The sequence below is a fragment of the Gasterosteus aculeatus genome, chromosome 4, assembly GCF_964276395.1.
Source record: "Gasterosteus aculeatus chromosome 4, fGasAcu3.hap1.1, whole genome shotgun sequence".
Lineage (NCBI taxonomy): Eukaryota > Metazoa > Chordata > Actinopteri > Perciformes > Gasterosteidae > Gasterosteus > Gasterosteus aculeatus.
This window is the reverse complement of record NC_135691.1, coordinates 20,856,917-20,877,615: the sequence shown is the minus strand read 5'-3', so window position 1 is coordinate 20,877,615 and position 20,699 is coordinate 20,856,917. Positions and strand designations below refer to the sequence as shown.

The 20,699-nt window shown below is 44.5% G+C and overlaps 3 protein-coding genes across 4 annotated transcripts; 1 reads left to right on the top strand and 2 right to left on the bottom strand.

The window, feature by feature from the left end:
- Positions 1-554: 554 nt before the first annotated feature.
- On the bottom strand, positions 555-12,780 carry tm7sf3 (transmembrane 7 superfamily member 3). 2 transcript variants are annotated; one of them, XM_040173671.2, is made up of 12 exons: positions 12,481-12,780; positions 11,288-11,442; positions 7,107-7,257; positions 6,732-6,852; positions 5,420-5,591; positions 5,150-5,327; positions 3,672-3,758; positions 2,728-2,808; positions 2,495-2,647; positions 2,293-2,393; positions 1,754-1,916; positions 555-1,662 (listed from the first exon to the last, which is right to left on the bottom strand). In XM_040173671.2, the coding sequence occupies exons 1-12, from the start codon at positions 12,539-12,541 to the stop codon at positions 1,409-1,411; spliced, it is 1,677 nt and encodes a 558-aa protein (XP_040029605.2). In that variant the 5' UTR covers positions 12,542-12,780; the 3' UTR covers positions 555-1,408. The 2 variants fall into 2 exon arrangements, with proteins under 2 accessions (XP_040029605.2, XP_077957110.1); XM_078100984.1 differs by having other exon boundaries at positions 12,464-12,748.
- Positions 12,781-13,355: 575 nt separating this feature from the next.
- On the bottom strand, positions 13,356-16,188 carry fgfr1op2 (FGFR1 oncogene partner 2). The gene is made up of 6 exons (XM_040174666.2): positions 15,862-16,188; positions 14,936-15,072; positions 14,613-14,730; positions 14,239-14,381; positions 13,991-14,104; positions 13,356-13,847 (listed from the first exon to the last, which is right to left on the bottom strand). The coding sequence occupies exons 1-6, from the start codon at positions 15,884-15,886 to the stop codon at positions 13,710-13,712; spliced, it is 675 nt and encodes a 224-aa protein (XP_040030600.1). The 5' UTR covers positions 15,887-16,188; the 3' UTR covers positions 13,356-13,709.
- On the top strand, positions 16,136-19,095 carry med21 (mediator complex subunit 21). The gene is made up of 4 exons (XM_040174668.2): positions 16,136-16,256; positions 16,620-16,734; positions 16,922-17,022; positions 18,418-19,095. Exons 1-4 carry the CDS (start codon positions 16,215-16,217, stop codon positions 18,595-18,597), a joined length of 438 nt encoding a protein of 145 aa, XP_040030602.2. The 5' UTR covers positions 16,136-16,214; the 3' UTR covers positions 18,598-19,095.
- The last annotated feature ends 1,604 nt before the right edge of the window (positions 19,096-20,699 follow it).

The following is a 20,699-nucleotide window of genomic DNA, read 5'->3' as shown; positions in this document are numbered from 1 at the left end:
TTGTTGCTCATTTTGTTAAAATGTTTTGTAATAGCTAAAGTGTCTTTGAACTTTCCAGAAAATCAGTTTGAAGGACTCATTAACTTCTGTAATTTAGCAAAGGGAGTCCAGTAAACATTCCACTAATCGCTATGATGAATCTGACTAATCAAAGATCACCTGTGATGGAGTCACATGCGCTCCGCTGCCCCCCGGTGGTACCAAAGAACACTACAGCAGGGCGGAGTCCGGTGGCCGAATGCTGTGATTTCTTATTGGATTATAGAATGTAATACAGCCATACATCTACTCTAATGAACATAAAACCCTCTTGTTAATCATCTTAAATATACTTTTTTTCCTACTCTGATTCAAACAGAACAGTAGAAGATCATTCATGTCGGCACAGCCGACAGGTCACAGGGACAACCGGCGGCTAAAAAAGGAATCCGTTATCAACTGGGATTAGACTTGTGGACAACTTCCGAGGCAATAGGAAGTTGATAGAGAGGATGTTTGGACGTGTCGCAGAAGATTAAAGCACAGGTACAAATACTAATATCATGATGGCTGAATTTTTTCATTAACATTTCTGCTTTTGTTTTTTATTTTTATATATTATAATATTATAAATACGTTTATGGATTTAAGAGATAATCAACGAACACCCTTCTATTCAGTACAATAAAATCCAGTGTGCAAATAAGACAAACATGAATGCAAAACGTTAAAACAAACTGTTCTGTGACTGCAGAGAAAAATTAGTGTGTATTTCTTATCTGTATGAAATCTTTATTCGCCTTGTCAGTCTCTCTTTTGTGGCTCGTTTGTGAGGATCGTCTTCAATTTACTGACCTGCGTGACTCCAGCAGAACCTTCAGCTTCTAAAACATCAAATCGTCCCAGACGCTTAACCTGTCTAAGCCAACTTTAAGGAAAGACGTCTTTGTCATTGAGAGCGGTTGTTTAAAGTCAAACTACAACTATATTCACAAGGGATGTTTAGATAACAGCCAAGCGACGCAAAGTAAATGAAGTACTTTGTTCCATTGAGAACAACATAGTTGCGTCAATCCAACTCTCCCCAGGTGAAATGTCTCGCTTTGCAGATTGTTAGTAGTTTGTGACTTTTGTAGTGGACGTAATTAACATTGAAAACCATCCAACACATTCAAAGAAAAGATCTTCTTGAACACTTTGTGATTCGTTCAAATCTCATTTAAGAGTTAAATAAAAGTGGCGTTCAGGGAAAAAAAGGTCACAGTCTTTTGTACAAAACTTTTTTAGCTTTTGCAAACTGTCCAGCAGAGTGCCAACGTCCTACTGGGACCGTCTTCCAGTCTGCTGATCTGGGCTCAACGTCCCACAGACAGTTCTGAGGGCCGGTGCTCCTTCGGGCCTCTCCGCGGCACCGTGGGCCGTGCGAGGCTTACAGCAGCAGAGGCGTGTGCTCTCCGGCCGGCTCCATCCTCCTGGTGAGCTGCCGCGCTCGGGCCAGCAGCCGGTTGCGCAGTGGCGGGAAGTGGTAACTCGGGTCCAGGACGTTGGTCTTGCGGCGCTCGCGTTCCTGCAGCCACATGAGGTACGGGCTGGGCGGGAAGAAGGGGCGGGTGCGCTCGCGGTACAGCTGCAGGACCACGCCGGAGACGCCGAGCACCACCCACACGGTGATCATGACGTAGTCTGGGTCGACGGAGGGACGAGACGAGGTGTTGAGAGGGAACGTTTGATCTGATTCGCACTGCTGAGGCCGTCACCGGCGCTGTGAACTCACCCGCGGATTGGAAGGGCACGTCAGTGAACACGGCGCTGAAGTTGTCGTTGAGGAAGCGCTTGAGGATGTTCAGTGTGATGAAGGACAGGCTAGTGTAGATGTAGGCGTTGACGGCCAGAATCACGGCGTAGGCCCCGACGGCGCCGCATGTGACGATGTTTCCCTGGGGTCAGAGAAACCAGCCAAAAACACCACCGGATAAATGACATTGTTCTTTTTGTTTGTGAATACAAAACATACAGATGAAGTGATTTGTATGTTTTGTATTCAACGGTTGGGAACATGTACTTCGAACGAGGTGATTCTAACGAGGTGATGCCGATCACTGTGGAATCCTTTCATCGTACCACTGGATGGCGCCAAAGTAACTTAATAAAATCCTACAAGGACTCGGGTTGAAGCGAAGCTCCTCCTCAACAGATACCGCGCCTACAAGCGGTCAGTGGTTTGAAATGGCATTAGACCTGTTACAGATGGGTTAGTCACCGTCTGCGTCCTTTAAGGCATACACAGGAAGGGTTACATTTACAGAGCGTTACCTCTCTGGGCCATCGCACGAAGAAGAGTGGAACAGTGACCATGATGCAGCAGAAGGTCGACCAGAAAACGGCGTCGGAGCGTCGGAGTATGTTGAGGTCCCCTAGGCAGAGAGCACGACCCACAGAAACACGTGTGGAACACACGTTCAATATATTACACGTGAGGTATATCAAAGAGCCACTGAAGGCCTCTGCTTCCTACCAAGAGGCGTGAAGAGGACCGTGGAGGCCACCAGGAAGCCGAGCATCAGTCCAACCACGACGACGCAGGCCATGACGGAGCCGAAGCGCCACCAGCTCATCACCAGGAGGACCCCGCCCACCACGCCGATCACCACGGAGACGGCCAGACAGACTGCAGAGAGACGGACTCGCGTTCAGATTCCTCGTACCGACCGGCTTGAGGTGGTAAAAAAAAGACAAAAAAACACTCACTGTCGTAGTCCAGATCTGTGGTCCTTGTGATCAGCACGAAGAAGAAAAACGTCGCAAAGCTGAAGCCCATGCAAAACAACTCTGCATGACAAAGAGGCAGAAACAGAGAGAAAGAGTGAAGAAAATGCCTTCACACGCCACAGTAGTTGAAACGCGGAGTAGAAGCTCATCACGCGTGAGGGAGACCACACGAGAGGCCTAGCGGTCATTGTATCTATCGTGGTGAGGGGTTAAGTAAAAGTATCAATGCCACAGCTTCAACTCTGGTTAGGTCATTTTCTACATCTCTATGTTGAAGGACAAGAATCACAAACATGACCTCTGACCCCTACTAATCTACCCTGCTGATCCTAAGGCGAGCTGTGTCTGGATATAGCCGAGACGTGACGTCTTTAGTCTGAGGGGGAAAAAGGAAGGCCCTTTTTAAAGAAACAGTTTTTTCAGACCGAAGACTAAAGTGCGTGAGGCCTTCAGAGCTTCCACTGCTGCCTCCAGGCTTTGCTAGAGCCTCACCTCGCTGGAAGGGGCCCCCGGTTTCCCTTATCTACACAAAGTGGTACAACTCTTTTCTGGCCAATTTTACAAAGGGTCTTTGAATATCTCCTGGTCTTGAGCTTTGGATGGTGACCGGAAGGATGAGATGGCAGAGCTTCAGGCCGAGGAGCTCGGAGGAGAGCCGCTGCTCCGACAGCTGAGACTGGCATTCGACGAAGATGCCTTTTTGAAGAGGATCTCCAAGAGGAACTAAACCCGGAACACACAGGACGGGTTCTGGGAACGCCTCGGACAATGCTGCTGGGCTAAGGGACGTCTAGACCACCTCGCAGACAACACAGCCCGGTGATTAACAAATAAATGGCTTGGTGTTATGAGGGTGGTTAAAAATATATACGTGTAGTATATGATACCACCATAACAAAGTTGCATAAAGCAATACCACTCACCACATTTAAAGAATCGATGCCCGAAGAAACAGACAAACAGGCCGGCCAAGCCAGCGATGGTGAAGAAAATCTTTGTAGAGATCTTTCCTGAAAGGAAAAAATGATACAAATCGTGAACTGTGTTCAAAGCAGCAAAAGGTCAAAGCGTCTCTCCCAGCATTCCTTAACCTCTGCTAAAAACGTCCTGATATCTCTGAGGGGTATTTCCTGTATTTCATCTGGAGACGTTGGTGTCAGAGGTCACAGGTCATGGGAGATGTCTTTACAACCATTTTTTCCCGGTTAGGATTTCTCCAGTGTTTATCGTGCACGTTGTAGAAACATTGATTAAAACTGGATGAAAGGTGAATTTATGACAGCTATTAGCAAACAACCACAAGGCTGAGGCCTTGCATGACGAAGGCCAAATTGATTAAAGGGATGGATACAAGAATGGAAGTAAACAACTCAATATATATAATAGGGTTATTTACCGATCTTCAACGAAGTTAGAGAATCATCTCATGCAAAAGATGATTTAGTTCCCGATATAAGTTGTATTAACATTTCTTTGAAGCCAACTGAAATCAAATTAAATAAAAGTTCAATTGAATAACAACAATATTTATTGTTGTACAATAAGGGTTTGATTGTAAAAAATACAAAAGAGAAAGTGGGATTTTAATTTATTTTTGCTTTCACCCCAAAAAGCCACAATATTATATTCTTCTCATCTTCTAATAAGATAAAGCACTTTATCTGTGGTTATGTAAACACTCTGTTTACTGATTTACCGGAGAGTGAATTCATGTCTTTGGATTCTGATCATATTGGGCTTTTACATCGATTTTTCTGGGCCTTCTATTTTATCGGTCAACAGTCAAAATAGTCAATATATTTGTGCTTTTTCTCGTAATGACACATTCAAATTGCCGCTTTCAATAATTACTATTTTGACTATATGACACCTACTAGTTTCGAACATTCAAGGGTCCATTTGCAATACTTATTGAGGAACAAATATTTAATTTGCTAAGTAGCTTAATGTGACGCGTGTAATTGATCAGTGTGTTTCCTGGACCGCTGAACGAGAGCTGTAAAGGCAAGAGCTGCATGTGGAAATATAATATAACATAATCATCCATCAGTTGTAGGTCTGGATACAACCGCTGCACCTATAAGTGACCCGATATATAACATTGCTCTTCTAATTTTAGACATCAATGTGGTGATGTTACATAGTTTTACCTTTCAACCAAACATCCCTTTATTTATTAGAGCTTTCCTTCTGCCAAAATCCAATGGGAAAATCCTTTTGAATTGAATCAACACAAAACTTTAAGAGGCGGCCAAATAAAAAAAGATCAATCGCTATGATTTGCCTTAACCCAAGATTGTTCCTTCATAAATGTTTTTATTCATAAAGTCATAATTAAATTCAGTATATTTTCTTACACGCGTGAGGAGAGCAAAAATAGCTTTGCTATCCGGCAGCTCACCGAGTGTGTGACAGCCGTCCAGCGTGGAGGCGAAGCTGCAGGCGTAGGTGTGGGCGGGGACGTAGGAGGCCGAGGCGTTCCTCAGCGGGTCTCTGACCACCACCGAGTACATGACGCCCTGCCCGGGGATGGAGTTGAACCCCGCCGTGCTCGCGTCTGACGATAGCAGCGTCATGACCTGCAGCGGGAAAAGGGCCCGAGGAAAAGTGAGCTTCTCTTGTTAACGAGCTAATAGGAGCGAGAGGAACGACGGTGTTCTTGGCGTCCCACCCGTTTGCCGTTCTTCATCGCGCCCTGGACGTCCGCCACGGCTTGAATGGCGGCGAAAAGGCTGCTCTCTGACAGGTCGTTCTCGGGCAGGAAATACTGGTAGATGTCGTACCGCAGCCGCCAGCGCGTGTCCGGTTCTGTCGATGTGTCGCAGGCCGGAGGAGTTCCTCCCCTGATGGAGAGCCACACCTTCAGGTGTTATTATAATTTATCATGTTAGTATTTATCAGTGCTTCCCCAGCTGTCAAGAACCCCTTTGAGGATATAGGGACATTCTAAGACCTGCCCCCCAGCCGAACCCCCAAAAAGACTCATGTGGTTTGGGAACCACTATGATTAACCGTCTATAACAGTGGTCCTCAAGCACCGGGTAGCAGACCGGCAACGGTCCGTGGGCCAATTGGTACCGGGCCGCACAAAAAGAATAAATAGCTGAAAAATATTTGTTTCTCTCTCAATTACACGCGTGTACAATAGTCGCATGCTCCGCCCACCAGAAGACCGAGAGCGAGCGACTACACCTTCCGTCCCCCCGCCCCCGTCGGCCGCTACAGCTTCAAACTGGTCCTGCAAAATATTGTCTAACATGGAACGGATCCATGAGGCAAATAAGGGTGGGGACCGCTGTTCACAAGTACAAGTACAAGCGGAAGAATTTGGTTTTGGCCGGGGAATCTGGAAGGAGGTAGTATTGGTCATCACGTGGACTGCTCACATGATGTAATAACCCAAGTAATTTTCCCCGTCAGACATATCAAACAAGTGGAGCTTTAACTGGAGTTTACTGACATTCAACAAAGAGCCGAGTATCCGTCCAAACCACTGTCTGTAATGAGCTGAAAATGACATTTGACACATTTTAAGCGTGCGGTTTGGCATTTTCAAACCTTCCCACAACAAGAGGATTCCTTCCACAAAACCCTGAAAAGCCACCGTTACAAAGGAAGTGCAGAAACCTTTTCCTCCTCGCAAGCTTTCCTCATTCCGATACAAACAAAAGAACAAAACCTTTCCGAGACATTTAACCACAGTGGAGTGCACTGCTCGGCTCTGCCGGGTAACGAATGCACAACAGGAAATGATTCAACAAGTGAACGAGTCCTGCCGTTCATCCATCTGCGACGTCTGACAAATAACGGACGTTCTGAAGGAAATGGAGCGATCGCTTTCAGCCGCAAAGTAGAAGGAAGAGAGGGCACGAGATGATTTTAGAGGAAACACAAAACGAGGTGGTTTGCCCACAGGCCTTGGTTGACAAGAGAGAGCCAAACAGGAAGCTGAGCAGACGATGGCCATCCTTCTGCCGTTTTACCTTTCGTAGCCTAAGTTGGCCGGGGCAAAGCGGATGGTGGTCTCGTAGAGGTTGTAGAGGATATAGACGTTCGGGTCGATGTCCAGGTTGACCTCCGCGTTACAAGCTCCAGGGACTGGATCTAAAAAGGGAACAAGAACTAGTCATTAGCAGCTGACAAAAACAACATTCCCTTGAGGCTTTAGTAGCATCCTCTGGAAGACTTTTAGTTTGGCTGGATCAACACACAAGGGGCCCTCCGTCTGCCAGCGCTCACTCATGGTCTCCTCAGGTCCAAACTCCCATCAACTGAGTAGCTTTTTCTGGCTGCAACATCCTTGTTTTTTCAGAGTGGTACAACCCAATGGCCCAGCAGGAATGTCAGAAAAGAAGTACCGGTGCTGGAGTACGGCAGGACGACCCCGGTGCCCGCCACGGTGTCCTCATCCGGGGAAGACATGAACAAGGAGAGGGTCGCTTGGCTCGGAACGAGAGCCGAAAGGAGCCCCGAGTCCACCGCCGTCAGAGAGGGGCCCAGGCCCGGCATCTAAGGCAACGCAAGGCAATTTTATTTGTACAGCACGTTTCAACAACAAGGCAACAGTCCAGGTCTCAAAGTCAGCAGTTTTCAAGTCGGTTTTTGGTTTAAATGAAGCCGAGGCCAACGAGAACATCACTTGCTAGTATTTGTTCAGAGACAAACCAAACGATGGTGCTTGAGGAAAGTCGGAGGGATTGCCCAGGACAAAAGGTCATGGCGAGTGGTTGCGTCAGACAGCATTAAATTGAAGTACTAGTTTCTCTTCTGAAAACAACCCTCCTGTGTCTTTGTGGAACTGATCACTGTGTAATTACTCCACCTGTGTGATCAGGATTCTCTGCAGACGGGGCTCCTAAACGCTCTGCCATCTTCATAAAGGCTAAAGCCCCGTCTGCTGACCTCAACAATCTCATGGCTCTTAAGAACTTATGGAAAGCCTAACAAGTGATGTATGTCTGTGGTACACAACGCCGTGCACACACTGCAGCGGGGGGATAACCTGCTGCTTTCACCCCGGCTCCTTTTCCCCTATGAAGCAAACAATGTCCCCAGTAATGGGAAAGTGTTCCATCCCATCAAAACTATGTGTAGTTATTACTGTTATTGCTGCAGTATGACTGTGTTTTATGTAGGATAGTAATACATTCTAGTATTCGCATGCATTTTTTTTGGTTTCGTTTACTACTTCCTCTGCACGCAGAGATTTTTTATGAAGTTCACCACATTTAACTGAATGTGGTGAACTACAGAGCAACACCATCATTAATTTAGTCGAGTTGTTGTTAGCATCCTGCGTCGCGCTGCATAACCGCCGGGTTTCCTGCAAATGAATTGCTTAACAGGTAGTAGATGTTCATTTATAAACAATCATGGGTGAAAACAAACAAGTATGTGTGGAGATATGAGAAAGTAGGTACAATTTGCAATAATCGGAACAGTGCGGCTGAGAATACATGAAGACAAGGCAATATTCATATATATGTGAATATATATACATATATGGTTGGAGTTCATCTCGCTCTCAGGGTTACAGACCCAAACATTGAAGTCTGTTGGATTCCATCATCGCACGTCGATGACCAGAACAACATTTCAGAACTTTTATCCAAAAACAATGTATGACGAGTGAAAATTGTGGCAATACTGACAAAATAAAACTATTTTTCTCACAATATTCTTAAGCTCCTCTTCACTCTGTGACCTTCCCTTGTGCTCTAACATGCGCAATACACACAAGTCTAACACGCAGAAACGGTCCAAAGAATTCCTAAAACAACCAGTGATTCTGAATACAGTCATATTCAGACACTACAAGAATATTAAAGAATATAGAAGAGTGTGAATCTGGACATGAGAATGATGTATTGCTGTTCAATAAGTCATGCCGTCCCGTGGTTCATATTGACAGAAGATTCACACACCCTCTTCCTCCCTCTTGAGTTCTCTGGTCTCCGAGCAGCCGGGACCAGTAATGTTCAAGTAAGTCATTCAGACGTGTACGTGTGTTCTCCACACAGGGACACCGCGTGACACCAGAGAGACTAAACTATGGGTTCACTCGCCTCGTTAACAGCGACAACCAACTTTCAGAGAAAGGAAACACTCATCAAATGCTTGAAATGATTTTAAATCCTAAGAACTATGAACCAGCACTTTCCACGGCACCTTCCTAAGACATCTCTGTATCTGTTATTGTCCACACAGAATGTTCACAATATAACCTACATATAACACACACACAATTTCGCCAACACACCACACTGACAGGAGCGCTTTGGCAGGTGAGGGCTTACTTTAGAAAGGTCTGCCTGTGCCATGGAACACCTGTGGCTTCCAGATGATTGGCATCAAAGTCCCCCCTGGCATATTGTGGCGGACAGCAGAGGGCAAGTTCTCCTCTTCGGGGGAACAAACCAGGGATCGGATGAATTACTGTTGTGTGAGACTGAAACTGTCCCCACACAGTACGGCTTTCTGTCCGACTGCTCATTCAGTGACTGCATTGTATGAAGCTCGTCTTGTTGTTGTTGGCATCGGCGCTATTTGGTTCTTGTACGATTTGGTGGTTATATTTTAAAAGGCCACAGAGTTAGAGAAACTGCCAAGCATCCTAATCCTTCTAATAGCGAGGAAAGGATTTACAGCCGTGTGACCAGGACGCGCATTCCGCAGTGACTACGATCTCATGCATACTCCCATCCCCTGTTCTTCTTATTCCTTCTGGATGTGAGGGTTTGGACTTATTCCTGTTCAAATGGAGCATTTTCCAATCGAGATTTCAGACTTTAGGAGCCTCCTTTGGATCCATTCAGCCGAGTTTATATAGTATGTAGAGGCTGCATGTTACTAGGAATATTAGTGGGATATTCATTTTCATTCGCCATGTAAACCACTTAGAATGAATATTGCCTTTCATTGTTGTTTAAAATAACTGAATATTTTGAGCATGTAAACATAGTCAGTGATCAGGATCCTGTATATTCAGTTCTATGTTGTAAGAAACCACGTGCAACTTCCATTTCTTTAGTGCTTTGGTGAATCTGGTTTTCTACATCTGGTTTGTTAACATGGAAAGTTGTTAAAATGGAGAGTCATCAGCATCAATAAGTACACTATCTGACAGAAGAGATAACATCAAGCGTTTAAAAGAAGGATCTTGTGGTTGACTGCCTGCAGTGTGTGAGAGTGAGAAAAAGTAACTGGAAAAGGAAACGAGTGAAATAGAAATAGAAAATTCTATAGAAATAGAGACAATATGAAAATAAAGTAAGAAGTGTGCATGTCCACTCACTAAACCCACTTTTCCGCCTCCTCTTTTTCGCTGTGAATTTGCTCGGGCGGTCTTGTTCGTTCTGACGCCAGCGACCGGCTCCATCTCGGCTGACTTGACGCACATTTGCACCAACATTAGTTTGGACCCTAACCGAGCTGTCCCCTGAGACTTCTGGGACGGATGCCAGAAGGTTTTTGTTTTTCCGCCCTGTCTGCTGCTCATGACCAGGGGACCGCACATCAGCTGACTGCCTCTTCGCTCAGCGGGCCAGACGACCTCGCTCACAAAGCCTCATTCATTTGTCAGCGAGAACTAGCTGCCGACTCCTACACGAAGCATACCTCACAGTTTAGTGAGCGCCTTCAGTTTTTACTGCTATTGCTAAAAGAATCAATCGACAAAGAAGGTGGAGAAACTCATCAGATCGTCGGGATTCTGATCTGCTGATTTAGCAGAACACTGCATTCCAAGTTCTTAAACACAGCTTTGTTGAATTTACTTTTATAGCAAAGTCATGCTCAGTGCAACCTCTGCACCACGGGGAACATGCCAGCGTGCTCCCAAACAACTGGTGCCTGTGCATCTGTGTAGCAGTGAAAGTTTCTCAGCACTGTCGCCTCACAAGGGGAAGGGGCTGGATTTGAAACCAGCCAGAGTCCTTTCTGTGTGGAGTCCGCATGTTGTCCCCTTTTCTGCGTGGGTTCCGCCCCTCAGGCCAAAGACTCTGCTCTGGGGATTAGTGACTTCAGATCGCCCGAAGGTGTGTGAGTGTGAGAGTGAATGATTGTCAGCCCTGTGTTTAACTGGCGAGCAGTCCAAGGTGTCTCCCGCTCTCCCCCGTGTTCGGTGGGATGGACTCCGCCCCACTAAGGATAAGCGGTATAGAAGAGGACTGACTGACTGGTGGGAGTTTTCTCTTGTTAGACATATTGGCCGTAGAGATGTCTCATAATAACATTATAATAAGCTTGTGGTGCTCAAAGGGACATAAATCACTCAACATCTTTCCAGATAAAATGACCCAGATCCTCAAGATAATCCACAGACCTGGTTGAGAACAGTTTTGTGTAGGAACTATTGTCTTTCAGACGTGGCTAGCTGCCTCCTTCTATTTAAAAGCTTCATGCTAAGCTAAGCTAACCAGCTGCTGGTTGTTGCTCCATCTGTAGTGCACAAATATCAGAGTTGTAACGATCTAGCAACGTTTTTTGAGAAGATGCGGGGAGAGATGTGCCAGTCAGTCAGTGGTCAGCACTTCCTCACCCTGGAGTAGGAGAGCGTGGCGTTGCGGTGCTGCGTGTGGAACTGCAGGGTGACGTAGGCCACGTCTGCAGGGATCCGGGACACCACGGCCTGCACCGTCTCGTTCCGGGAGACGCTGACGTTCTGGAACGTCCCCGGCAGGAAGATCACCCGGTCTGCAACAGAGAGGGGAAAGGTATTTGTTTAACATCTGTACAAACGTCTCTAACGTCCAGACTGCAGTGGGTCGCCCTTATTTTAAATGTGAATTCTGGCCTATAAAACACACCAGCTGTTCATGTAGGAGGTTTCTTGTTGGTTAAAAAGTCAAAAACACTTTAAAAATATTTCAACAACAACAATACAATCTTAACACTTAGTAAAATCATAAAAATGATTTGTTCTTCTTCCGGGATTTCCAACGTCTTCAACTTTTATCTGGATAACCTTTGGACTGGTCAATATCATCCTCTAATCACGTGCTTGGGTCAATGCTATTTTTCTGCTCTATTCAAATGAAACAGTAATAATGAATCCACTAATGATGTACAAACTGTTGAGTAAAAGCACCGGATTTAGTGTGTAACACCACGACCACTTCAGATAATCACCTCGCATCAGAAACCCTCCACCCACAAGACCTGAGAAGCACGTGTTTGACCAATGCATGAGAAATAAAAGCAAGGCAACTTCTTCAAGTCATGTCATCACTGCGATGCTTCCTCAACACTCCAGATCACTCACGCAATGACTGCAGAACGTGAGATAAATCAGTTTCGAAGCCTTCCGGCTTCAGCAAAAACACCAGAGCCTCCAGCATGTTGTTCTCCACTGCTATCTGGCAAAGGCTTTATTTATTTACCTATTAGACACTCAGGATCACTCAACCTGGTTTCACGACCCCGTTCGATTACAACACACACACACACACACACACACACACACACACACACACACACACACACACACACACACACACAGAGTTTTGATTAATCAGGGGGACAAAATCAACACATGACCCGGCGTCTGTTTGTGAGAAAAACGCTCGCTGACGTCAACTCAAACTATCCAGCAAATAACGATCTGAACCGAGTGACACTTTAGTGATTAAATGCAGTGTCGCGGAATCGAACCCAATCAAGCTGCCAGAGGCGAACGACGTTGGTCAAAGTGAAAGTAGCGTTACAATAAACTGACTTTCTGCAGTGACTCACTTTCCACCTGTGCCTGAACTCCATAAGCCAGAAGAAGCAGCAGCAATGTCCCCGGAGACATGTCTCCTGCAGCTGTCGGTCTCTAAGCAGAGTCCCGCTGTGTCCTCGGGGGGTCACCGCGCTGGTATCCTCGCAGCCTCCCGTATCTGGGCGGCAGAAGCGACATGCTTGGCTGGAACTGAGTGGTTTCTCGAGACAGACTTTCTGCGTGTGAGGAATCACGCTCTCGGTGACGCGACGGCTCCCCCCTCCCTGCGCGAGCCTCCCCCCTCCCTGCGCGAGCCTCCCCCCTCCCTGCGCGAGCCTCCATTCAGCAGAGGACTGAAATACTTCTCTTAATGTTTTTTTATTTGTATTGTTTTAATGCTCATTCTGAAACCTCCGGTCTGGTTCTGTAGCGATGTTTAAAAGCATGCACGTGGGAACCCGTTGACGTCACACTCTCAGATATAAGCTAATTATAACAGCAGAGTAAGTTATACTGACAAGCACAGCATTAACGTCAAAGCAGTCAAAAAATGCTGCGCTTGTTGATTTACAGAAAGATAATAGAATATATAATCCTCTCCGACATTATTGTGCTTAGTGCAGCTCTGCAGCAGAAGGGGAAGTTGAATGTTGCATGAGATCCTGTGTTGAATGATGGTTCTATTCCTGCTCTCGAGCTACTCGGTGTTTCAGTGGTTTTGTCGTTGGTTTCCCACGCACGGTATTTCCACACACGGTATGTCGGTGTGGCGCTCGCAGCAGCAGAGAGCAGCGGACTGACAACCCCCCCCCTTAGAAGTTGTGAACCTATGGGACAACAACGTATTCTAAGCCAGAAGTTAAGTAACCCGCTCAGGCCACAACACAGAACTAAAAACAGAGACAACTTACATGTTTATTTATTCATTTATTTCAACTCAAGCCCTTCTTTTACCCATTCATACATTAAAACCTTGCAGGCACCACAGTCTCATGCATGCTGGCTAAATGACAAAACATAACTGAAGTACAGAAAGAAATAATAATGAGACAGATCTTTCCCGCTGCTTGTTGTCTGAATCACCAGACGAGAATACAGCTCTGCAGCATCACGCCGTAAATGCTCCGGGAGAAAGGAGACTATACAGAATGTGTGGGGGAGAAAGTAGAGGCTGTAGGTGGCAAGACACTGTACACAATAGTGGCAGCGGCAGCAGGGAGGGAGGGAGGGAGGGGGGGGCTCGGCGGTCACCATAGGCTCCCTAATTCTTTCGTAGGCTGATGTCGGCGCTGGTCAACAACGGCGACAGTGACGTGTTCTCTGATACGTCGTCTCTCTTCAGGACCAGGAAAGCCTCGCGACTGATTCCCAGCAGCTCTCGGAGGCCGCTGTTCTCCAGCTAAGGCGCACGGGAAGAAACGTCCAGTCATGCATTCACAAATAGCACCAATGATCCTGCTATACTTTTGTCACTGCTAATGAGAAGCCTTCCATTCATTTGACGGCGCATCAATCAATGAATATGATGGTCTTTTCTTTTACCTCTAGCTGTTTAATCCTCTCCTCGTCTTCACATATTCGGCCCTCGTCCACCTCAATCGCCTTCCTCATCACAGAGGCCATCTCACTGATCTTGTCTATGTGCGCTTGCATTTCCTACAAAGGTGAAGAACAAATCATTACTAAAAAGGCAGCGGTAATTGTGAAAGTGGGTCTCAGCTGTCACTGTTTTTCAGTTTAAGATCCAATAAGCAGGCACTTAAAAGTCGGATTAAGTCTGCCTCAATGACCGTGGTGTGCTGCTCCTTCAGCTGGGTCACAATGGTGGGGTCGTCTCTCTTGCTGGCCATGAGGAGCCTGAACACCTGCTCCCTGTATTTGGTCATGATGAGCTCTAACGCAGACTGGTGTTCATCCAACGACGTTCGTAGCTCTGCAGGAAGAGCAAAGACAGGATGGATTTTTGGAGACATTACTCCAGCAAACCTCTTCAAGGACGTCTGTCCACTACATGTGGCCCTGCTGTGATGAACCATCTCTATGTTTGTGACAAACAGGAGTCCACTCCTTAAAGTAATAGCCCATTTTTTTTGATAGCAGCCCAAAAAAACCCCACAAAGCAGCCCTCCCACAGTAATTATAACGTCACAAACGACACGCCTACCTTTGTTTTCCTGCTGGAGATCTCGGATCTGACGGTTTTCCTGTTGGATTCCTAGGACCAGACTAGAACGAGGACGATGTCGCGCTACCTGGTTTAATGAGTCAATCTCCTCCTGGTACTGCCAACAAGAAACCACCTCCCATTAGACAACTGCAAGATTTCAGTTAAGAGTTTCAGAAACCTCATAATTAACGTTGGTTGGCATTGCTTCCTGCACTAACTCTCATCAGAGGGTCAATGTTAGTTTTTAGTAATTGTGCATTGAAGTATCTATAAAAAGAACATTCCTATGTTATTGTCACCAACATTATGTGATAGCATACCTGTTGCATGGCCTCCACTCGCTTGTTAAGCGATGTTGTCTGTTCAATTAACATCTCGGCTGCGTTGTCATGGTTACGGAGACGCTCCACTAATGATTTGGCATCTGCCAGGACTTTATCTAAAGTACAGTTCATGCCTGAGGAAATAAAAGTCAGCATTACTATGAACTACAATAAACTAATACAATCTAGTTTTGGTAGAAAACAAGTGATGGGATGTATTTAAGCGTTCTACATACCAGGTAAGCTCAATACTAATGCATTTTGTGATCAATAAAATAATTGTGTGCGCTGGGCTAGTATGTTCCCTTTCCTCGCCATCTCAATTCATATACCTGACGATCGGATCGAAATGTGTACATATAAATATAGCTTTATCTAATATGACATGCCCAGCCCTCATTAGTGGTATTTAAAATGGCTGTAATTTCATCCTATTCAATAAATTAGGGGCAGATAAAGCAATTTACGCCTCATCCCGCTTATTATACGTATACCCAAACTGATTCCCATTTGCACATCTTTAGGCTGCGATCAGACTACATTGATACAACTAGAATTCACTGCTCTGTGTAATATCCAGAGAAAACAGTCATGACTTATCAAAGGAGAAATCCTCCCTTCTTCTAGTCACACCATGGATGTCAGCCAACTCGCCCAAGCTAACATTAAGTTACATTTTGTTACCTGTACACCACAACTATAGAATAAACATCTTAGCAGTGTTTCTGATTCAGTTAATTGACCGAGTGACGTTAAAATCATCTATGCTAACTTGTTAGCCAACGTACAACCAACACTCCAGCTGTCATACAAATCCATACAATTCAGGTTCATATTTACAAACATGTTTTTACTGGTCGACTCGTATCACAAATGAGCTGTCATTTTTTTTAGAAATGTAAGTGAAGAAGAAACTGTCGTACCTGGGGAATTCAAAGTGAAAGACATTGGAGTTTAGCCTGTCCGCCGTTACTTCCTGTTGATGTATTATAGTAGCTAATATTAGCTAAATGCTAACATTAGTCTCCATCAAGGGGCAACAAGTCGGGTTAGAGGTCACGATGCGGCACTATTCTTTTACACAAGGATGTGATAGCAGGCATGAGCTTTGAGCTTGATTTATCTCGTTTAAGTCAGAACTGAATATGATTATAGCAACAACTAACCTAAACAACAATTTGCCGACTAAAGCTGCCGAAATCCCGTCAAAATCCCGCGAGATTTTTTGTCTGAACATTCTCGCGACAATAACAGAGAGAGAGACAGTGCAGAAAATATGGCGGACAGGCTAACGCAGCTCCAAGACGCTGTCAATTCGGTAGGACACATTTTGGAATATTTAGACGTTAGCTAAAGAAAATAACTCCATTTTGACTAGTTTGCTAGTTTAATCTGACGTTGGTAGGTAGTGTCTAGTGGCCCCACTTTGTTGAGTAACCCTGTAAACATTGTTAGATCACTGGGTAGCTACCCTCGACCAGCGGCCTGTAACGTTACCGACCAACACGTTCATCTTCACTTTATGTTCCACTCAAACGGAAACATTTGCTGTAGAATGTGAGCGTCGGAACCTCAAAGTGAGGTTACGGGGGGCGGACTGGCACCGTCTACCACTAGACGTATTAACGCACGCTGTTGTCGCTTCCTGTTCAAACCGAGTGGTGTTGTTTTGTGTGTCCAGCTTGCAGATCAGTTTTGTAACGCCATCGGCGTCCTGCAGCAGTGTGCGCCTCCGGCCTCCTTCAGCAACATCCAGACAGCGATCAACAAAGATCAGCCCGCAAACCCAACCGAGGGTCAGTCGTTCGTGATCACCCGTTCTTATCATCGTTATTTACTTCTTTGCCTTCTCATCAATAGAACTTGCCTCTGAAGAGTTAGTGGTTTACATTGATACACCAGTCATCTGTTGGGGTGATGTGATTCATTGTTTCACATTTAGCTCATGTTATTCCAAATACTATCTCCTCTATCTTTCCACAGAATATGCCCAACTATTTGCAGCCCTGATCGCCAGAACAGCCAAAGATGTGGATGTACTAATCGACTCCCTGCCCAGCGAGGAGTCCACGGCAGTTCTGCAGGTCTGCACACGTACAACTAACTTTCAGATTTATTGGTTACAGATCACACGATGGATTTGTGAAAAAAGCCCAGCTGGTATTTGTGGCTTTCAGTCAGCTAATGGGGCCAAATGAACGCTTGTACAGCTGCTTTATATTATTTGACTAGAACGAGGAAACTGATGTCCACTCATGGATATAAAGTAAACAAATAATTGGTATATTCTTAACCACATTGTAACACCAAATAGGTATACACAATAGTTTAAGGTTTGATCGATCAAACCGCTCTCTCTCACCGCCGCGCTCTCTGCGCAAAGCGGTTTAAATGAACGACAACAATAAACAAATGCCTTGTTTTTTGTTTTGTGCAAGCAATTTAAGGTTGAGATTCTTGTCCCAAATATGGCAGGCTTCATTTAATGATTGAGACAAATATTATTAGCATTAATTGTTTCACAGTACTGACCTTGAACGCTCCGAGCGAGCTGTGCTGTAAACATGGAACTTTTCCTTGGCATTAAACGGCAAATAATCAAACTAGTGCATGAAGCTGTTGTAGCTTATTGTATTCATGCAGTATATAGTCAGTTGTCAGGCGCGCGCCCACCCGCAAAGCAGACAGTCATTTTTAACTTTTTTTAAAATTTTGTTTTTACATTCGAATATTAATTTTCACATTTGAATATAGAATATTCATTGACAGCCCTAACTGTGATGTCAATTCCAGTTTATCTTCAACAGCTGAAATACTAAGACCAAGTGATGTTCCATGTGGAGTATCAGTTTATACAATGATACTAAATGACAGTTTACAACACAAACATTTTGAAGAAAAAGTCAAAGAGAAGTCCTCTTTCTCCCTCTAGAGGGAGATAAAAACCAAGTCACAGTGAATTTCATTCAAACAATAAAAGACGCAACAATGTCGAAAATAATAATCTTTTTATTGCCTTGAAAGGTGCTTCATCAGAGTTGCTCACATGAGTGCTGGAAATAACCGTACAGTGAGTCTATATTTATACAGTTGTGATGTGTGACGCAATGTTTGGAGACTTAACAAGTCAGTAAGAAGACAAAGTAAGAGTACCTTAAAGCTGCTCTTCAATAGCTTAAATATATGGAAGCACTTTTATTTTTATTTTCTGTTGTCTGAAAACTGATGCTTTTTCCATCCTGGTCAGTGAGTCACTGGTCCATCAATTACAAACCAACTGGCAGCTTCTTGTCTGTACAACACACCTCCTGCCATTGATCAGTGAAACCGTATGAGACATTCTCTTGTTTACCATAGTTTGTACAATTTGCTTTTTACTTGGGTCTTTTTACAAATATGAAGGAGAAAAAGAAATATTTCCGCCATCAGTCGATGTACAAGATATCCACCTCTTTAAATGACGCGTTCCCTCTCGTCAGGCGGCCAGTCTGCGGCAGCTGGAGGAGGAGAACCACGACGCCGCAGCTCGCCTGGAGGAGGTGGTTTATCGCGGTGACGTGCTGCTCGAGAAGATCCAGAGCGCCCTGGCTGACATCGCCCAGTCTCAGCTCCGCACACGCAACGGAGCGCCAAGCCAGCCCTCGCCGGCAGAGTCCTGACCCGCGGCGCACACGTGAAGTCCTGGACAATTCTCCATTCATTGACTCTTCATTTTCACCCTCAGACATCAGCTGATCGCCTCAAAACAGTCAGAGTGTGTCTGTAGAGGAAATGCAAATGACATGTCATTTGGTTGCTTAGCAACGCTATATTCAAATGGTAAAGGTGGGTCTTCACGGACGCACTGTTTTCAAAAAGGACTTTTCGCTTCACATGATACGATATCTGTTGTCTCCAAAAGATTGGTCTGAATGTGTGAATTGTCACCACTTTTTTATTTTTTTATTTTATGTGGATCAAGTCTGTTTTTTTGGGGGGGGGTTGTAGATATTTATGAATGTGAAATGATTTAAATTCTCGTTGTGGAGTATCTCCAGTGAAAAAGCTCTAGATCTTTAGAAGCTTTAGACCAGTTAACAAACCCACTCCGCTCACTGTAACTGACACTTTGGTTTAATTTTTTTAAAAATAAAGTTTGATACACTTTGGAGATCAAATTTGTTTGAATTTTGTGTCACACACGTTTGTTTTGTGATTCGATTGGAGGATTTATCTCTGCAACTCGAAGGATATTTATTGTGACGGTGGTGCTTACAAGCAATTTCCCACAAATGTATATTTGTTTTAAAAATGTCAATTCAAATCTAAAGTCCATGCAACATTTTAACAGTATATTCCACAACATAGCTGGGACGCTTTATTGGAAAGTATGTCCTAAATTGTTGTTTGTTCATCGTGCTACTCTTACGCTACATATTTCCTCAAATATACAAACAATGAATCATGATATCACACAAAGTATGAAGTCTCCAAAATGATATGATGGATCCCTTCTGGTGTGCCTTATAGAAGTTATCTAATTTTCACTATTGGAACACGTATGTGTTTTCGTAACAACTTCAAAAACAGTTTTTTTTTTCTTTTCTATTTCAGAAGGTTTGAGAGGACTAAGGGAGTACGATTCTAAAAGATAACGAAGTATCAAGGGGTATCATTTGGAAGAGGGCTGCTGATATAGACCTATATGGGAACTGGCCAATTTAATATTCAATAGTAGATATCAGAAAATTACGGGTGGAAAAAAATAATTTTAGAGTTCTGTTTTGTAAACCCTACCAATTAAATTGTATAATGTTATTTTGATATCTAGATCCCTCAACCATTCTTTAATAACATCTCAAAGATAGCTAGAGATGACCCGGTTGGTGCCAAAGTCATCTATAAAATAGGAAGATACATATTAATGTCCAACTATTGAACTGTTTATTCAATAAAATAGCGTTTCTGTGTTCTCTGACTTGAAGAAAGAAACATGCTTGGTGAACTGTCCAACTAAAATGCTCTTCACACATCAGTGTTGGTGTGGCGTGCGTCCTAAATAAAAAAAGTGTCTCAGCGGTGTTTAGTCCGGGCTCCACGCCACAGAGTTTATAGACCCAATCTAAATATAGGTGCTGTGTTACAGCTCAGTGGGCACCGCTGATGTGAGGAATACAAAAACAGGCTTGTTTGCTGGACACCACACCCAGACGTGTTAGCAGGGCGCGCCCTCATCCGTGCACGTCGACATGACATCACTGCTCTCCCAGTAAAAGCACTGGACACGTCCAAATAAGGAGATCCACAACCTTCACCGCTTTTCAGCACCAGTTTGTTGTTTTTATTCTGCTGTAATTAGTTGACTTTCGATTAACTGCACACACACCTCTTCTTTCTCCTCTTGGTTAACAGGGAGTCAAACATTAGGGTGAGGAAAGGGATCGGAGGAAACAGGCCTGTTTCCTCTGGAATTTCTGTATTACAATGACAAAACCTTTTATGTAACAATGAAGCGTTTTACACATTTCTTTGCCAAACAAGGTGCAGTCATCTTGAAATGTTCTAGGCTGGTTAACTTGTACTGGTAATCATTCCTCTACACGTCTTCTCCTGTTAAACATCCCTCAGTCAACTATTGCAGTTCACAAGTAGCAATTTCTAGTCTCATCACAATGTGACCTTTTAGTGACCTTGGATCGTAGTTCACATGGCATTTGCTACTCATTAATGAATTACTTGTGTTGCTTGTGTCACGTGATCCCAAAATGCCAATGATATAAGT

What these genes read in the sequence shown, in the direction of transcription:
- tm7sf3 (XM_040173671.2), bottom strand. Translation starts at nt 12,541, where the DNA reads ATGTCTCCGGGGACATTGCTGCTGCTTCTTCTGGCTTATGGAGTTCAG. An exon ending in GCATCGATTCTTTAAATGTG is followed by an intron (nt 2,809 to 3,671) that starts GTGAGTGGTATT and finishes TTTGTCATGCAG; the next exon opens with AGTTGTTTTGCATGGGCTTC. An exon ending in CACAGATCTGGACTACGACA is followed by an intron (nt 2,648 to 2,727) that starts GTGAGTGTTTTT and finishes GTCTCTCTGCAG; the next exon opens with TCTGTCTGGCCGTCTCCGTG.
- fgfr1op2 (XM_040174666.2), bottom strand. Translation starts at nt 15,886, where the DNA reads ATGTCTTTCACTTTGAATTCCCCAG. An exon ending in TCTCCAGCAGGAAAACAAAG is followed by an intron (nt 14,382 to 14,612) that starts GTAGGCGTGTCG and finishes CTCTTCCTGCAG; the next exon opens with AGCTACGAACGTCGTTGGAT. An exon ending in AGAGGATTAAACAGCTAGAG is followed by an intron (nt 13,848 to 13,990) that starts GTAAAAGAAAAG and finishes CGTGCGCCTTAG; the next exon opens with CTGGAGAACAGCGGCCTCCG.
- med21 (XM_040174668.2), top strand. Translation starts at nt 16,215, where the DNA reads ATGGCGGACAGGCTAACGCAGCTCCAAGACGCTGTCAATTCG. An exon ending in GCCCGCAAACCCAACCGAGG is followed by an intron (nt 16,735 to 16,921) that starts GTCAGTCGTTCG and finishes ATCTTTCCACAG; the next exon opens with AATATGCCCAACTATTTGCA. An exon ending in AGTCCACGGCAGTTCTGCAG is followed by an intron (nt 17,023 to 18,417) that starts GTCTGCACACGT and finishes CCCTCTCGTCAG; the next exon opens with GCGGCCAGTCTGCGGCAGCT.